The sequence below is a fragment of the Volvox carteri genome (assembly GCF_000143455.1).
Source record: "Volvox carteri f. nagariensis unplaced genomic scaffold VOLCAscaffold_32, whole genome shotgun sequence".
Classification (NCBI taxonomy): domain Eukaryota; kingdom Viridiplantae; phylum Chlorophyta; class Chlorophyceae; order Chlamydomonadales; family Volvocaceae; genus Volvox; species Volvox carteri.
In genome coordinates, this window is record NW_003307575.1 from 941,264 (window position 1) to 958,686 (window position 17,423).

Genomic DNA, 17,423 nt, shown 5'->3' on the forward strand with positions numbered 1-17,423 from the left:
GGGCCGAGCCGCAAGGGTCGGGAGCACACAGCATGTATGTGTGTGTATCTGTTACACATCGATCCGGGCCTGGGACGCTGGCCAGGGGCACCTAACCGTAAAAACCCCAACGGTAACGGTCAGCACTGAAGCTCTCTCCCCCTAGCGGCGGGGGGAGAGGGGCGTGAGGGCCCACAGCCTCCTAATACGTACTGGTCGTCCGGGGGCGCGCGACCCATCACCCTGTGTCACTCCACCTCATGCACAGCCGCCCACAAGGATGATAAAAAGCGCATGAGGTGATGTTTGTGATGAATAACAAATGTTCACAAACACCAATAAGCAGCGTTTGGAATGATGGCGACTGAGGTTTCCCTCCACAAAGCACTAACCATCATCACCCCCGCACCATCATCTTGGTCGCCCATGCCCCCACGCCCCCAGGCAGCCAAACCCTCTTCCCCCCCCCTCGCCCCCCGCCGGGGGCCCCACCTGCTTCTTGTTGAGGAGCTCCTTCCGGTGTTTGCGGATGAGGGACCACCGGAGGCCGTACTGCTCGATGCCGCTAACCAGAGCAACCATCTCCTGTGCCAATGTACGAACGAAACGAACAAACGAATGAAACGAATGGTGAGCAAGCGAATGATTGATCAATGAACATGCAAACACACACACACACACACACACATCGAAACACACACATCTCGAAACACACATCGAAACTGCTCGTCACCTGCAACGTAAATCGCTCCTTGTGCGGGCCCTCCTTGTGCGGGCCGCAACCACCACCACCGGGCCTGCTGCTCGCCGAAACCCTCCCTGGACCACCAACATGGGGTGGAGCACAACCCCCTCCTCCTCCGCCTCCGCCTCCGCCTCCGCCGCCGCCTCCCCCATCATCACCTCCCCCCCCACCCCCATCGGAGCGGTCACGGGGCAGAGTCCCTGCCGGGGGGCGGTCGGCCAGCTCCTCCTCCCGGCCACCTCCTTGAGCTGGAACATGGACTTGAGTTTGAGCTGTGCTGCAGCCGCCGCCGCGGCCAGCTACAGCTGCTGCCGCTACAGCTGCGGTGGCGCCGTAGGGGGCCCCCTGAAAAAGGGCTATGGAGTCGTTGACAGTCGGCCCGGCTGTAGCTGTAACAGTACTGGCAGTAGCTGCTGCTGCCGCTACAGCTGCGTTCATCACCTGTGTTTGCAGTACTGCCTGTGGGGCCGGCGGACATACAGACATACAGACATGTGCAAATGAGGCGGGGCGTGAGGCGGGGTTGGGATTGCTGGGACTCGGCTATCGACTTGTGGTGTTGTTCGGCGGTGCGTATGTAAGTGTTCGGTCCGTATGTATGTATGTATGTACGTTCGTGGAGAGCCCGAGCACGACCCAGTTGACTAACTCTGTGTGGATCTGTCTGTTCACCTCTACCACCACCTCTACCACTACCACTACCATTACTATTACTGCGACAACCACCACCACCACCACCACTATCATCACCAACAACACCAATACCAACAGCAGCACCAAGTGCAGCTGAAGCTGCTGCAGAAACCTAAGCTACGTCCTCCCGCACCTTCCAGCCCACACCTAACCAACCAACCGACCAACTAACCGACCAACTAACTAACCCCCATCCCAGCCCTGAAACCCACCCCCAGCAGCTGCTTGTGTAGAGGCGGCAGCTGCAGGTCGGCTTCCTGCCGGGGTGGGGGGAGGTTCGGGGGGAGCGGGGTGGGGGGAGGGGGAGGGGGGAGGGAGGGCATGCGGAGGTCAAACCAGCAAGACGCAAAACAGAAAGGCCGGGGAAGGGGTTTGAGGGAGGGCCCCATCCGACCCGACCCGACCCGACCCGACCTGCCGGGTTCCGTTTCATAACAAAGTACGACCACCACTACCACCACCATCACCATCTCACCATGGCTATGTGGCTATTCGGCAGAATCCCGGCCTCCGCCAACGTACGACAGTCGCCTGCCGTACCGTCTCCTTCACCGCTATTGCAACTGCCGCAGCCGCCGCCCCCGCCACCAGTGCCGCCGTCGCCACCGCCGAGCATCCTCCAGGAAGGCTGAGCAGCCGCCGCCGCCGGCTGCTGCTGCTGCTGCGGTGCCGATACCTCCGCCACGCCCGTCTCCATTCCCCTTGGCCTCCCAGCCCCCTCCGCTGCCGTCAGCACCTTCGTACCGCAGTCGCCCCCGCCGCCGCCGCCGCCATGGCCGCCAGGCGACTGCTCCCCAACCGGATATCCCACAGCGCCCCCCGGGAGAACAGCGGCGGCGGCGGCGGCGGCGGCGTCAGGGCCTTCATTGGAGGCGCCTTCTCGTCTTCCCCCCCCGGCATGCCCCGGCTCCTCCTCCGCCGCCGCCGTCTCTGCGTGTTCCCCCTGTTCCAATACACAGCCCCCGGTGGCGGCAGTAGCACCTCCCGCCTCCCGCCCCCTTGCCGCTGTTGCTACTGCTACTGCCGACCGGACTGTAGGGCCGCCCGGACCCGCACCCGATGGATTTGCGGCAGCGGCTTCGCCGCCGCCGCCGTCACCCAAACGATCGGTGGCGGCCTTATGTTCACCATGACCCATGGGTCGCAGGGTCCGGGGCCACAGCGCGCTGCCCGAGGCCTTGCAGATGAGGCGCTTCAGGTAGCCCACCGTACAGTCCGCCGGCACTGTGAGGGCCTTATGGGTGATATGCGTACCCGTACCGGCACCGGCGCCATCAGCCGCCATTGCCATTACCGTTATCATTACCGTTGTCGTTAGCATTGCGATTGCCATTACCATTACCGTTATCGTTAGTATTGCCATTACCGTTATCATTGCCGTTGTCGTTAGCATTGCCATTACCGTTACCGTTTCCAGTACCCGGCAGGTGGATGGGCGTCGGGTAATTGGGTGGGGGGAGGGGTTGTGGGGGAAAGGGAAGGAAGAAGAGTGTGAGGGGAGGGGGGCACGGCGTCGGGTGTATGCAACCGGTACGGCAATCGCTAATACACAGAATAATACTGAAGGGGGACTGGTTCGGGTTATGACTACCTTTAACTCGGTAGTCCTCCTGCCAGGAAGTGGAGGGGCACCTCCCTCCCCTCCCCTCCCCTCCCCTCCCCTCCCCTCCCCTCCCCTCCCCTCGCCTCGCCTCCCCTCCCCTCGCCTCACCTCAGCGATTTGATTTCCCAGCTCAGGTGGCCGATTGACCCACACCACCTGGACGGTCGTGAGCCGCCCCGCCCCCGCCGCCTCCTGATATGCAACGTAATCCAACATGGCGTACAGATGCCGTACAGGCTCAGCCCAGCCCAGCCCGTCAGCACCGCCCCCGCCGCCAGCACCCCCGCCGTCGCAGCCTCCGCCGCCGTTGCTGGTGGCTGTAGCCGCAAAGCTGGAAGCAGACGGTGGCGCATTCGCCGCCGCCGCCGCCCCTGCTGCTGCTGTTGTTGCTGTTGCTACTGCTGATTGTCGTGCTACTGCTTCTGCCGTACCTCCCCCATGGGTATTAAACTGCGGGTTGAGCCTTGACTGCTGCTGCTGCTGCTCCATCATCCCCTGCTGCTGCTGCTGTTGTTGTTGTTGTTGTTGCTGCTGTTGCTGTTGTTCCCCCAGGAGCAAGGTCATGAAGGGCCTATTGTTCGCGTGTCCGAGCAGTACGGCAGCGGAGGCGGAGGCGGCGGAATCCATGCCAGGTCCGCCTCCGCCTCCGCCAGCGCCGTCACCCGACTCCATATCGGTGACAGACCCCACATGATCGCCGAAGCTCTGTAGCGCATGTGGGAGAGGATCAGAACCAGGACTAGTCCCTACTGCCGTTGTTGTTGTTGTTGTTGCTGCTGCTGCTAATAGCCCCGGGTATACCGCCTCTGTGTGGTGAGCTGGCTGTGTGACTGTGTCCTGCAAGCCGGTGGCTGAGAAGGCAGCGGCTGCAGCATCGGCGGGGGCTGGGGATCCAGTTTGGGCTGTTGAGATGTTGCTAGGTTCGGCGGCCAGTCCATTAATTAGCTCTTGATTTTCGGAAACCAGGACCTCCAGATGCAGCTGCCACGGCCGGCTGTCGCTTGAGGACCCTTGGCCAAGCTGAAATGGTGGGGAATGCAGCCCAGAGGATGCGGGGTCTAGGTCAATACCTCCAGGAGAGATGCTGCTTGTAGTTTGTTGTCGTTTTAAGCGAGTTCTCCTCTGATTTGCGGAGCTGGCGTCGCCGTCCAAGTGTGCAGCCGCGGCTGAGGTGTCATGAGGCGGCGAAGTGTCATCGTAGGGTCGCTTTGGCCAGGTTGACAGCAGGCCGTCGGTTGCTGGTGAGGTCACAGGAGCTATATCACGGCCTCCAACAAGCTGGAATCCTGACCCGAGAGCCGTATGGCCGTGAGCCATTCCAAGCCGCTGCTCAGGAAATTGAGCCGACAGCTAGGCGACGTTCATCGATGACCCAAAAAACCCCGTTACATTATACGCATACGCATAGTTGAAGGCTTATAGTCACTGTTTTTGGGTTGTCCCGTTCGGCTCCAGCAGTTGCTTGCTGACGAAAGGAGCCGGATATGGCGGCGGTGTCGTCTGCCCTTTGCAGCGATAATGACTAGGCAGGAAAGATCCATACCACTAAAGCAGATGTTAAGAATTTTCCCCATGGAAGGCACAACTGAGCGCAAAAACGCTCAAAGCCCTTTCTTGTGCAAGTACAGCAGTCGATGCTTGGCACTTTAATATGCCATGTACAAGATGACAAAAGTTCAAAGTTTTGGTATCCGATAAAATGTAGGCTGGGGCTTCTCATTTTTACTTAACCTTGACCGCAAGCTTTGACCCCGACAGACGAGTTTCCCACGAAGCGGGGAGATGCATCAAAATGAAGCGAAAGGACATCTGGAAAGAGCTCAACTTGCCGCCACCTCCCAAGAAGCCTTCGAAAACGGCTGCATCAGCCAGGCCGGCGCGCCAAGAGGCAGCGCAGCAAGAGCTTCGATCAAGCTGCGTTAGGACGCTATTTTCGGCTCTGTCCACACCATCTCCGGATGGAGGCCAGCAGCAGCCTTCTGTCGACGAGGCCGACTTGGGGGACGCAGCAGTCGGTGAGCTTTCATCTCGATGTCGCAGCTCAGCCGGAAACCATACACCGGACCCGCGGAACATGCGCGAAACATATTATCCTCCTCCTCACATACATCTGCTGCATATTTGGATCTGCCAACCGGAGGTTGCTTGTGTGGGCCCTTGCCTTTGTGCTGGTAACTGCGCGACCTGCGGCCGACCGAAGCAGCTCCAGAACCACAAAGCCCCAGTTGCCCTCACGCCACACGACCCCGGCCCTGCCCTCGCGCTCAATATTTAACCCCCATAACCGCATGACTCCCACATACTCCACTTCCATGCTGAGCACAGTCTGTATGCAGCCCCACCGAACCCGCTTCAGGTACCAAACCCACACATCGCTCTCGCGCGCACAACCGCCGCCTCCTGACTGGGCCACAACACACACGTGTCACAACACACACGTGTCACAACACACACGTGTCACAACCACACGTGTCACAACACACACGTGTCACAACACACACGTGTCACAACCCACACGTGTCACAACCACACGTGTCACAACACACACGTGTCACAACACACACGTGTCACAACACACACGTGTCACAACACACACGTGTCACAACACACACGTGTCACAACACACACTTGGTGATGTCCCTAAGACCATCAACTCCCCCTCCGCCGCCTCCCCTCCCTCATCCTCCCCCCCCCCCGCCGCCTGCTGTGGCAGAACCCCTGGCTCAAGCCATAGAGCGGGAGCTCTTCTTCCGCCACCACCACCAGCGGCAGCAGCAGCAGCAGCAGTCAGTGACCGACCAGGTGCGTGGGCGGAGAGGGGAAAGTGTATGTATGCGTATGTTGGAGCGAAAGTGTATGTATGTATGCGAGTGTTTCATAGAACTAGGGCGCGAGGAAGGAGTGGCGAAGTTGGCAGACTTGCAACCTCGCCCGTCTGTCTTTCTGTCTGTCTGTCTGTCTGCCACATATGCACACCCGTCCCCTCCCGCACAGGAGTACAAGGCAGCCGCAAGGACGCTAGTAGCAAGCCTAAAGGTACGACATTCGTACTGGGCTCTTTGGGATGATCTCTTGGGAACGAGCACCCCCTCTACCCCTTCCCACCCCGGCCCCCAACCCACCACACCGCCTCTCCTCTCGTCCTCGCACCCATAACATAACCACTCCCCTTCCCTCCACCCTGCTCCCCTCCCCTCCACCCTCCCCTCCACCCTCCCCCATGCCCTCCCTGTAGCGCAATGCGGACCTGCGGCGGCGGGTTCTCAGCGGTCAGGTACGGCCTGACGAGCTGGTGGGCATGGGCGTACGACAACTAGCCACACCGCAGCAGCAGGAGGAGTACGCCAGGCTGCAGGTACGGAGAGAAGAGGACTAAGGGGACTAGGTTACGCATCCCTCTGGCGTTGGGTAGTACGGCGTACGCACGTGCGCGTACGGAACATGAAGTCTATGTAAATATGGGAAGCAGCAGCACCCGGTAAGTTTGCGACATACACATACACACACATACACACACACGCACACATACTCACGTGCGAACCCCAACCCCGGTGGTCTTCATTTTCCTATCCATTCCGTCCCACACACATACATACGTACATACATACACATACATACGTACATACTGTGGGCTCTCGCGGCCCATAGTGTAATCTAAGTCATACATACATACATACATACATACATGCATACATGCATACATACAGGAGCGGGAGACTCGCCGTGTGACCCTGGCGGGGCACGGATCCGCAGCCTCCATATCCACTAGTGACTACGTCTGCGGGCGGTGCGGCGGCCGCAGCTGCGACTACCTGGACAGCGGCCGGCGGGACATCGGCAAGTGCGAGACCTGGGGCAGCAAGGACGGCCCGGGGAGCAGTCGCTTGGTGACGTGTCTAGGATGCGGACACCGATGGGAAACAGATGATGTATGATGTCGTACAATGACTGCCGTACGGTTCTGCCGTACGGTTCATGTGCGTCTATAAATATGTTTTTTGGTTTGTGAATGCGTGGTGCCTAGCTGTATGTGGCGCTACGTGCATCGGGGGTTGGGGGTGGCGCACGAGTATCATGTATGATGTGTGGGACAGGGAGGCCCATATCTTCACCCTGAGGCCGATACCCGGCAGACCCTGCCTTCCCCGGTGTTTCGGGGCACTCTCATCTAGTCACCCTAGCCAACTTCTCAGTGGATCGCTCAGGTTTTCAACACCCACCACCGGCATCCAACGGAATCAACGGCGGCTTAACTCATTACCTAATCAACTCGCGTGTCTACTCTTTCCCAGGTAACCACCTTGCATCTGGACTAGGGGCACTCTTAACTTTTTGCCTATGGAAGAATTTCGACCGTGACAGGTTTCGATCCCGATACCGCCGGGGCATCGGTGTGTGCGTTACTAGTAGTGCCTGAATCGTGTCATGTATTAATGCATGTATGTGTTAACGTAAACCGTCGAAACGTGACCCTTCCCAAGGGGGGTAGAGGGGGTGGGTAGGAGGAGGAGGAGGTGGCTAATTTAAAAGGCTAGGAGGGCTAGGAGGGTCTGATGACGGCGGTGCGGGGGAGGAAAGGTTGCGGCCTTGTGCGAGCAGGTTGTGGGGCTGTTGGGCAGAGGGGAGGCGACGTGAGGTGGATGGTGATTGTGATGATGGTGGTGGTGGTGGTGGTTGTGGTGGTGACTGTGGTAATGGTGGCCATCACTCACGTGGCTAACAAGCGCACAATAATAATCAGGAATGCTTCGCCAATGATGTGCTTTTTTTGAATCAAAAAAGTGAAATCCAGAGGAAAAACTCTAAGCAGGAAAATTTGTACATGTATGTATGTATATATACTATATATTCACGCATGACATTGCCGTACATATTGTTTGTTTTTTTCTCCTCCGTCCTCCCTCAAATATTTGTTTTTATGGGGGGAGTTGTTGGGAAATATGTCCTGACGGATTTGTACTGACTGCATTCTGATTGATATCTCTTCCTGTGTAATGTGTGTTGTTGTCGGGGCCCCGCGGGACCCCTCGGGTGGATGGATACTCGGGGTGGTAGGTGGTAGGGGGGGGGCCTTGGGGACAGCGCTGTACGGGAGTTCCCAGATTGGCACGTACATGCAATAGATGATACATAAACGCAAAGCCTGTGTATGCATAGGTGTACATATACATGTATATACATGTATGTACATACATATGTATATATACATGGGGGAATTCTCCCGTGGTTTTTGAATGGCTGCTGCGTGAGTGTGTATGTGCAGGTGCTTGACGTGCGCGGGGGCGGCCAAATTAGCAACTGCTAGGGAGGGGGCGGAAGACAAACTGCAGGCAGCAGTGCTGCGCCTTGCTTACAGAGCTTTGGGGGGGGCCCTTTGCGATCACGTTCACAGAGCTTTGGGGGGGGCCCTTTGCGATCACGTTCACAGAGCTTTGGGGGGGGCCCTTTGCGATCACGTTCGCATCTCCGTATCTTGCCAGGGGCGGAGACAGCATAAGCCGAAGGCTGCACACCCACACACCACGACACCGGATAGGCAGCATGGACAGAAAAGTCGCCGAATGATGCGAAGCCTGTTGTCCGGGGAGGTGTGTGTGTGTGGGGGGGGCGGTTGGCGGCTTCTGGGAGGACCACAGCCCAAGTGCGGTCATGACGCACATGCGAAGCGAGAGAGAGGTGTTGATGGCCCATGGGTAGCGGAAAGAAATCACACCATCGTGCGGTTGGTTGGTGCAGAACTCCGGTGACCGTTAGCCGTTAGCAGGCGGAACACGTGCGCAGGAGGGCTAGGGCGGGTCTGACCGGGCGAGGCGGTGCTGCTGTGCTGCTCGCCTCGCTTCCCACCTCCTCTTGGCGCGAGGGCATCATATACTATAACAAACATAGAAAGAGCAACGAGACGCTCTCTCCCCGCATCCAATATCCGATTAAAGAAAAGTGCTTTCGTCGCTGAGTCGCCTGATTCGTGGCGACTCCTGGAAGGAGCAGCAGCTGATAGGGCTCCAGGCTCAGTGACCCAGCTATGGCGGCATAGCGGCACTTCCGAGAACACCTCACTGTCACTGACTTGAGAGGTCACCCCCTCGATTCCCACCTGGAAACGTCTACAAAGATTTTCCAGACTCCACTGCATTGGAGTGGATTCGCAACACCTCCACTTAGCATCATTTTCAGAATTTAGAATGGTTTTGGGATAGACAGCGGATTACGGCACATGCAGACAAGATCAAGTTGTCGTACATCAGATATTTTGACGTAAGAACGCACATAACCTCCTGCAACACCGAAATTCAAGTGCCTATTACACTGTGAAGAAGGAACACACACAGGAACAAAGACATATTTAGATAACAAAACACGTGCCTTAAACCTGCGTTAAATGCAAGCATTCCGCCTACAGCTCATACATATCGTCATGCGCACACAGATGCATTATCAAGGATAAGTCCACATGCAGAAGGAGCGCAGCCCCAGAGGCCCAAGAGTATCTGCAGCCCATGGCCGTGCTTCGTAGGCATGCAAGTGCAGAGCCAGAGAATTTTTTTGGTAAAGAGCACACCAAAGGGGCAGAGAACGCGCTCCTCCTCCTCTCACTTGGCATTCCTCCATCCCTCCGTCCCAAGGAAGGCTCCAAAAGCATCATCGGCCATCATCGTCATCATCGCGCCACATCGACACTAAGAAGAAGAGGAAAAATAGTCGTTTATAGTTTGTTTGTTTGCCTCCACGCTGCGCGGTCACACAAGCAGCTTCTCTTCTTTTTCCCGGGCGTATTTCCCGGTGTACAACGGTATCATACACACACGTGACGGCACGTGCAGCACGAAGCACAAAATAAGGCAGGGGAGCAGAGCTTTGAACACACCGGCACAGCAACGGAACAGCAACGCAGAGCAGCCACATGCCGCGGGTTCTTTTGCATTCCTCGCTTTCCAAATCGGCAAGGAGGAGATGCAGACGAGTCCTCGTCCTCGTCCTGCAGTATCAGTTGGTGCAACCCCCGCTGGAGGGTGCGTACACACACAGACACATACACACACAGACACACACACAGACACACACACAGACACACACACAGACACACACACACCACGAAACGAAACCGCCGCGGTGCCTCACATTGCTCCCCCCCTTGTGCATTTTGTGCAGTTACGACAGCTTCACACGCTCCTTCCACTGCACTGCACATCACTGAAAACTCACTTCAAGAAGAATCCGGAAGATGAATTCCCCTCCCCCCCTCCCTTCCCTCTGAACCCCCGCTACCGCCACTGCACACACATATACACACACATACATACACACGCACATACACACGCACATCGATTGGCGGACTGAATGTCGAGAATGGGGATTTATTCAGACCCATACAGTCGCCGTGTCGCAGCCAACAGCCCTTTCCGCTTTTGCAAGCAGAGTCCACAAAGCCAGGCAGCAGCAGTACCAGCAGCAGCAGTACCAGCAGCAACTGCAGCAGCATGCACAGCCAGGACCCTAATGGTCACCAGGTACTGCACACCACCACCACCACCACCACCACCACCACACCACACCATCCACAACTATTCCAGCTGCTTCATTCCCTTTGTGGCTATGTGATGTTCGAAGGGTGTCAGTCATACTAGGGTGTCATGCCGCCCCTCTCCCCCCTCAGGCCTTAAGCCCCAATTTTAACAAACAAAACATTGTAACGGCGTATCCGACCAACCGACCTACCAGCGGCTTGCGCCACCGACTGCCGCACAGGAGCACAAAACACCCACAACCACCACCCGAGCCTGATACCTCCGAAAACACCGCCACCACCACCACCACCACCACCAGCACCACCGCCACCACCACCACACCAGCACCACCGCCACCACCAGCACCACCACACCAGCACCGCCACCAGCACTAGCGTCCACGCTACTTACTACACGACCTTCTTGTTGCTGCGATTAAAAGTTAATATAGCGTCATACATGATGAGATGCGCACCGAGCAAGATGGCAACAAAAAGCCAAATCCTCACATACAGACACACATACAGACATACATTCGGGCTCCCTCAGCCCCGCCTGGTATCTCCTCCGATCCCCCCTTCGTACAACCTCAACCTTTCGTCCTACCACATTGGCTACAGGGTCCTTAAACTCTCCCGTACAAACGATACTCGTCTATCCGTACACCATAGACCAGCAGTACGGGTCAACCAGGTTTTTAAAAGTGACAAAAATACACGTGCACAGAGGCTGTCTGTCTGTCTGTCTGTCCCTCCTGCGACGCAACTGGTTCCAACAAAACTCACTCCACAGCCTGCCCTCCCAAACGAGAGGCCAATGGACCCTGGGGGGACGTCATACGCCGACCAAAACCAGCACCGAAACCAGCGCCATTACCGTACATTGCCGTACATTACCGGCATCTTTTATGCCTTATCCGACCTCTACGACGAGCAGACACATGCATATGGCACGCAGGCGGTAAATAGTGCATGCGGTGACCAAAAACATCCGCAGCGCCACCAGCACACATTACCAATCGGTGGCTACACTACAAATATAAAAAAGAAGGGAAGAAAGAAAGAGGAGGGACACACGCGCTTGCGCGGGAGAGTGATAAGAGGGGGGTGGGTGGCCCCCGGGGTGGGTGACTCTTAAGACGGAGAAGAGGAACAAGGGGAACAGGGGTATGGGTTGAGGGAGCGGAGTTACCGATCAGGCAACTGGGGGACCTGGCGGGAAGACATCAACCTCCCCCACCATCCCACCCCGGCCCTAAACCCGCAGTACCCCCTAAAACCCCAAACACCCTCCCAACCACATGCACCTCTCCCGCTCCTCCCCCCTCTCTCCCTTACGGAAGGAGGTCGGGGCATATCAGCAAAGCGAACCCCGCATCAGACGTCGGACAACCCAAATACCCTCTCCCGCCCTCCTTCCCCGCATCCCTCTCCTCCGCATGACAACCCAACACCCCCTTTCTCTCCCCTTCTCTCCCCTTCTCTCTCCTTCTCTCTCCTTCCCTCCCCCTCTCCCTCCCCCTCCCTCTCTCTCTCCCCTGCTCCCCCTCTCCCTCTCCTCTCATTGTGCGGTTGCCACCGCCGCTGCCGCTGCCGCTGGCCCCGCAGCTAAGCCCATTGCTTCGACGACATCCGTCACGGCCTCATCGTCACGGCCCGTCGTGGCGCTGCCAGGGCTCGACGACGCCGGGGAAGCCGGGAGCACCAACGACCCCCCTCCTTCTTGCATCGACATCATCATCGCCATGCAGCTTCCGCCGCTGTTCACCGAGGACAGTGGCGACCCGCTCCCAGCTGCTTCCGCCGCCGCCGCCGCCGCCGCTGCTGCCATCTCCGTTGCCACCTCTTCCGCTGCAGCGGCGAAACACTCCGCGGCCCCTCTGGCCGCGCCGTCACCATCCACCACGCCCTTGGCCGCGGGCCCCGAAGGACCGACTGCTGAAGGACCCCCCACAGCCGGCTCCTGCACGACCTCCACGTCAATGCCAACGCCAACGCCAACGCCAATGTCGATGTCGAGGGGGAAGCGCTGCTCCGACATGGTGCCGTCGGGCATGGGAGTCAGCTCTATGAGGGTGTGGAGCGGCATGCTGAGACGGGGGATGTCTTCCGGGGGAACGTTCATGAAGTAGGCGTACACGGCGCGGAGGACAGCCTGTGGGTGCGGCGGTGGGGAGTGCGGTGGGGAGTGTGGTGGGGAGTGTGGTGGGGAAAAGGGGGTTAAAAACGCGAACCATGGACTAGTGATGCGGATACGAGGATGGGGAGAGGAGAGGAGAGGAGAGGAGAGGAGAGGAGAGGAGAGGAGAGGAGAGGAGAGGAGAGGAGAGGAGAGGAGAGGAGAGGAGAGGAGAGGAGAGGAAAAAGGGAAGCTTAGGAAGGGTATTTTCAGGCGCCAAAGGGGAAAGAAGGGATCTCACAGAAACAACAACAAAAGACCCCACCAACGGAACGAGGGGAATGGGGAAACACATAGCAATAGCATGTGTCCCTCATACACATAGGGCAGATGCCTGTACTGCAGTTTCAGTACATATTCCGTATTTGTTGCATCCCTCTCGTGCATTTTCTAATCTTGTGGTACGACAGCCACATGGTGAAGCGCAGGAGGGGCCCCCCGCGTGAGATCGTAGGAAGAAAAACACATACGTACACACGCCCAACTCCAAAAGGCCCCAAGCCTCCGGATAAGACTGACTGACTGACGTACAGACATACGCACGGACATGCATACAGACAGACCTGGTGCGCCACCACGAGGACGCTTTCCCGCTCGCGCTCCAGCTCAATAATCACGGGCTCCACTCGTTGAATCACGTCCATGTACGACTCTCCTGACGGATACCTGATACGGCACAAGGGGGTGACGCACGCGAATACGGGGGGAATAAAACCCTAAAACCCGGGGGCGTCGCGGCCGATGTGGGTCACGCGTCTTTCAAAATTCCACTTTCGTACGCTCGTACACATGCCGCCAGGACGCAGAGGGAGGGGGGGAGGGAGGGAGGGAGGGAAGGGGCGAGGGAGGGAAACTCGAGTGCCACCACCCTCCTCTCTTCACTGCACGGCAATACCACGGCAGCGAACCCCCCTAACCGCACAAAGCTGCTGCCCGCATCCCTAGTTTCACGCCATCCATCTAGAGGCCATCCAGCCGATAAATGGCCAAAAGCCAAAAAAGCACCGTTACCGTTACCGTTACCGGGAATGCAGCGTATCGGGCGATGGCTCTAGTTATACCCCCGGGCTACGGCGCTTCCCAGCTTCGTGCTCTTGCGTCCTTTCGTTCCCTTCTCCTCCCCTTTGCGTTCTTCCATACCGATTTTTCTTTCCATATCGATTTTTCCGCACATGGAAAATGCGCATTCCCAAATTGGCCTAATTGGACGAGGCCCCTCCTCACCTGTACCGGAGCTTGTCCTTTTTGCGAGCCTCGTACTCCTGCGGGTACCTCTCAGCAATCTGCTCATACGTCATGCCGTCGCAAATGCCCGCGTCAATCTCGTCCAGGGCCTTCCAGCGCAGTTTTGGGAACGGCAGAAACCTGGCGGATACAGATACATGTCATTGGAAAGTAAAACGCGTGCTGTGTGGAAAGATCGTACGTAGGGATTACTGCGAGCGTTTGAGCCCAGATTTTTAAATATAATGCGTGAGAATCATGCCATCGCCATCGGAACTGAAACTCAAGAGGCGTTGATAAGACGGGGTGAGCTCATAACCCATGGAGGTTGAACATCCCAAAAACAGGACCCGAACGGCGCGGAGCTCGGATGCCCAGGATTTGGATGTTAATCAGCAACGCGTGAAAGAATTTAACCTATGACGATGTATTGCCGCATGCCCGGGCCGAGCTTACCGGGCGGTCTCAATTGTCCGTTTCAAGGTTGAGGTCCACACCGCCACGGAAACCGGCTGCTCCTGGACACAAAGTCAAATGCAGCACGGAGCAGATATATTGCCAAAGACCAATTGCACTTTGGTTCAGGAAATGCCCAATTCAAAAGCGTTCTGCAGCTGTCTCGGCATGTTTTCAACTTCCTAATGAACGCCTCTGATTGGTTTTTCACTTGTAGATAACAATAAAGTCAAAGCTTCAAAACATCCCCACTCAATAAGCCTCTCAGCCAATCATGAATGAAGCAACATTCCTCAATTTTATGAATCGCAAGTGCGCACCTGAGGAAGACGCGCTATCAAAGCCCCCGGCAACGCCCGCGAATAGCGCTCTCCGCGCTCCGAGAGTGAGCTGTTACCACCGATGAGCCCCTTTTGGCTGCGCGATATGATGCAAGAAGCGACTCAAGTCGGACCAAGGCACACAGCAATCGCCCATTCCAATTACTTACTTGTATTCTGATTCCCCATGCCTAGAAAGCCATATCTTGCGGACGCTTGTCATCCCTGCTTTACATATCTGCATGCGCGGGAGCAAGCAGGAAGCTCCGTCGACTCATCACTATGCAGCCGCATCCAGTTAGAAACAAGTGGATAGACGCTTAAATTCCTCAGCTGCGGACGACATGTTTTCTAGGAGCGCACGCTGCTTGGGCGTACCATGGGCCGTTTACTTTCTCCGCCTGCACCCATTTCCAGTGAAGAACTGGAGCTATACTATACGTTGGGAACTAGGCTGAGTATCGCAACTATTGTCACCCAGGACACGTCGTCGCGCAGTGAGCAGGCCTACGAAGCAACAGTTCGACTAAATGCACGTCCTAGGGATGAGACCTATGTAAAATGCTTTACTAAAAGAGTGTCACAAATAGAATGGGGGATCAGCGGGTTGCACGAATCTGGTACGCCCACCATTACGCTCGTCCTCTTGCCCAATGTCGTCCCAAGCAGGACCTCTGAGGAAGCCTCAGCATTGGGCGCTCCCCGATTGGATAGCTTTTCGACACGAACACTTTACGCGCATTCTTTAATAGCTCTTCCATGTAATCTGCTGGGCCTCCGCAACAGACAACATCGACAGGCATCTCCGAGCCCCAGTCTCAAAGCCAAAACAACGACCGCCATTAGACCTTTCACCGCCTTGAAATCCTAAAAATTGGGAAATCAACCATCTTCACAGTGAGCAAAGGCCCTGGCAACCCATTTAGCAGTCGTAACAATCCACTAAGCCTTTTCCAGGTCATTGCACTTTTACCCGGGCTTTTTGCAAAGTTCTTCATAGGGGTACATGCGCGGCCTACTACTACAAACGAACTTCCTGGGCAACGGGCTGTGTTACCGCCTCGACAAAGCTAGTTGGTTTTACCTTCTCAATCTCGCTTCACACTAATCTCGCGTGCATCTCTTCTTTTTAGATGATGCGCGATGTTCTCCTCTTTCCACACGCTACACAACAAAAAATTTCAGCTTAAAACTTCATTTGGATTATGACTTGCCAACATTTATGTCTAAAAACCTAATCCTCCCACAAACATCAGTTCATGTTTGCCTTCTAAATTCTGGGCATATGCATGCTACAAGCACTAGGAGCACGGTAATGATTCTTAACACATGTTTTCATCATAATCCTGACAACCAAGGCAAATATCCCCCGACCCAAATTGTAATAAAAACACCCTCGCAAGACAACCCCCTGAGCCGGTGGCTTCACCCCGGCGGATTCCACACACACCCGAATAAAACTTCCTAGCATCCTTCCGTGTGTCCGGTCCGCTACGTTCGCTCTTTTTTCTTTGTTGGTGCTGATCGGCTATCGGCGCGTTCTTGTCTTTTTTGACTTGACTTCTGGTTGGGGGCCGCTTGCCAGGCGCGATAAAACCCAAAGGCAGACACACTCACGATCGTCATCACTCACACGTACATAACATACATACATACGTACATACATACAAACACACGCCCAGCACCCACCTACCCACCCCCCTACCTGCATCAGAAAGAACACGATCTTCCCCGGCAGGTAGCCGCTGATCCGGTTGATGTCCCTGAAGTTGCATACATGCATACATACATACATACATACATACATACATACATACATACATACATACATACATACATACATACATACATACATACATACATACATACATACATACATACATACATACATACATACATGGTGTGGCTGCTTAATGTGTTGGCAGTCTGAGTCGGGGTCGGGAGCACACAAGACTAACCGACTTGTGCTGTGTGCTCCCGACCCTTGCGCTGTGTTTCGGCTTCGGCCCCCGGCTCTCGCAGCCCACAGTGTAATCTAAGTCATACATACATGCATACGTACGTACATGTGGCCCCTTCCCGTGACCATATCAATGAGTTTGATGTAGTGCAGGTTGCGGTCGTTGATGGGTTCGTACACTTCCTCGTACTTGGAGATACGCGCGAGGAAGTCCGCAACCGCCTGTGTGTGTGCGTGTGTTTTGGGGGGGGGGGGTTGAGTGGGTTATGAGGGGGGGTTGAGTGGTTTTTGACGGGTTTGGGGTTTTTGGGGGGGCGGGTTGAATGGGTTTTTAAGGCGTTGGGGTATTGGGGGGGGGTTGAATGGGTTTTGAAGGGGCTTCCGGGGCTGAATTGCGGATTGAGGAATGCATTCCCCGTGTTTACGCATTTGTGCCTTCATGTCTGTTCGTACGCGCATAACAACGAAGTTTCCGAACATTCGCGTGCGTATGGTATGACGATTAAAAAAAACACATGCGTAAAGACACAAACGCGATTCGGCCAAAAAATTCCCTTTTACGGACACTCTAGCTCCACTTGCGCTTTGGTCCCACGTCTCTTAACGGGCGACGTACGAACATACGGAATGATCGTACGTACGTCAACAAGGTATACGGACGCAGACGCATTGGCCGTATTGCCGTCTTCGGGGCATCCAAAAACATCCGAGTATTACTCCATATGTTATCAAAGCGCTAACACACGCTGGAAGACACAGG

At 56.1% G+C, this 17,423-nt stretch overlaps 4 protein-coding genes across 4 annotated transcripts in view; 1 reads left to right on the top strand and 3 right to left on the bottom strand.

Moving 5' to 3' along the window:
• Nucleotides 1-4,337, bottom strand: part of VOLCADRAFT_93586 (uncharacterized protein) — a gene marked incomplete at both ends in the record, with an annotated part of 6,560 nt that extends 2,223 nt beyond the window's left edge. Inside the window, 7 exons of the mRNA XM_002952843.1 lie at nt 472-564; nt 713-798; nt 895-1,183; nt 1,630-1,674; nt 1,893-2,609; nt 3,129-3,337; nt 3,683-4,337. Coding sequence (XP_002952889.1) covers nt 472-564; nt 713-798; nt 895-1,183; nt 1,630-1,674; nt 1,893-2,609; nt 3,129-3,337; nt 3,683-4,337 — 2,094 coding nt within the window. The remainder of the gene's footprint in view (nt 1-471; nt 565-712; nt 799-894; nt 1,184-1,629; nt 1,675-1,892; nt 2,610-3,128; nt 3,338-3,682) is intronic.
• A 475-nt stretch (nt 4,338-4,812) lies between these two features.
• On the top strand, nt 4,813-6,955 carry VOLCADRAFT_93587 (uncharacterized protein; the record flags this gene model as incomplete). The annotated part of the gene is made up of 5 exons (XM_002952769.1): nt 4,813-5,035; nt 5,734-5,822; nt 6,015-6,056; nt 6,256-6,375; nt 6,728-6,955. The coding sequence occupies 5 exons, from the start codon at nt 4,813-4,815 to the stop codon at nt 6,953-6,955; spliced, it is 702 nt and encodes a 233-aa protein (XP_002952815.1).
• A 583-nt stretch (nt 6,956-7,538) lies between these two features.
• On the bottom strand, nt 7,539-10,160 carry VOLCADRAFT_93588 (uncharacterized protein; the record flags this gene model as incomplete). Its single annotated transcript, XM_002952844.1, has 5 exons — nt 7,539-7,628; nt 8,538-8,593; nt 8,865-9,147; nt 9,886-10,023; nt 10,140-10,160. The coding sequence occupies 5 exons, from the start codon at nt 10,158-10,160 to the stop codon at nt 7,539-7,541; spliced, it is 588 nt and encodes a 195-aa protein (XP_002952890.1).
• Nucleotides 10,161-12,085: 1,925 nt separating this feature from the next.
• Nucleotides 12,086-17,423, bottom strand: part of VOLCADRAFT_105711 (uncharacterized protein) — a gene marked incomplete at both ends in the record, with an annotated part of 9,074 nt that continues 3,736 nt past the window's right edge. Inside the window, 8 exons of the mRNA XM_002952845.1 lie at nt 12,086-12,679; nt 13,267-13,369; nt 13,928-14,068; nt 14,384-14,445; nt 14,704-14,800; nt 14,874-14,941; nt 16,409-16,466; nt 16,770-16,885. Of these exons, the coding sequence (XP_002952891.1) occupies nt 12,086-12,679; nt 13,267-13,369; nt 13,928-14,068; nt 14,384-14,445; nt 14,704-14,800; nt 14,874-14,941; nt 16,409-16,466; nt 16,770-16,885 (1,239 nt within the window). The remainder of the gene's footprint in view (nt 12,680-13,266; nt 13,370-13,927; nt 14,069-14,383; nt 14,446-14,703; nt 14,801-14,873; nt 14,942-16,408; nt 16,467-16,769; nt 16,886-17,423) is intronic.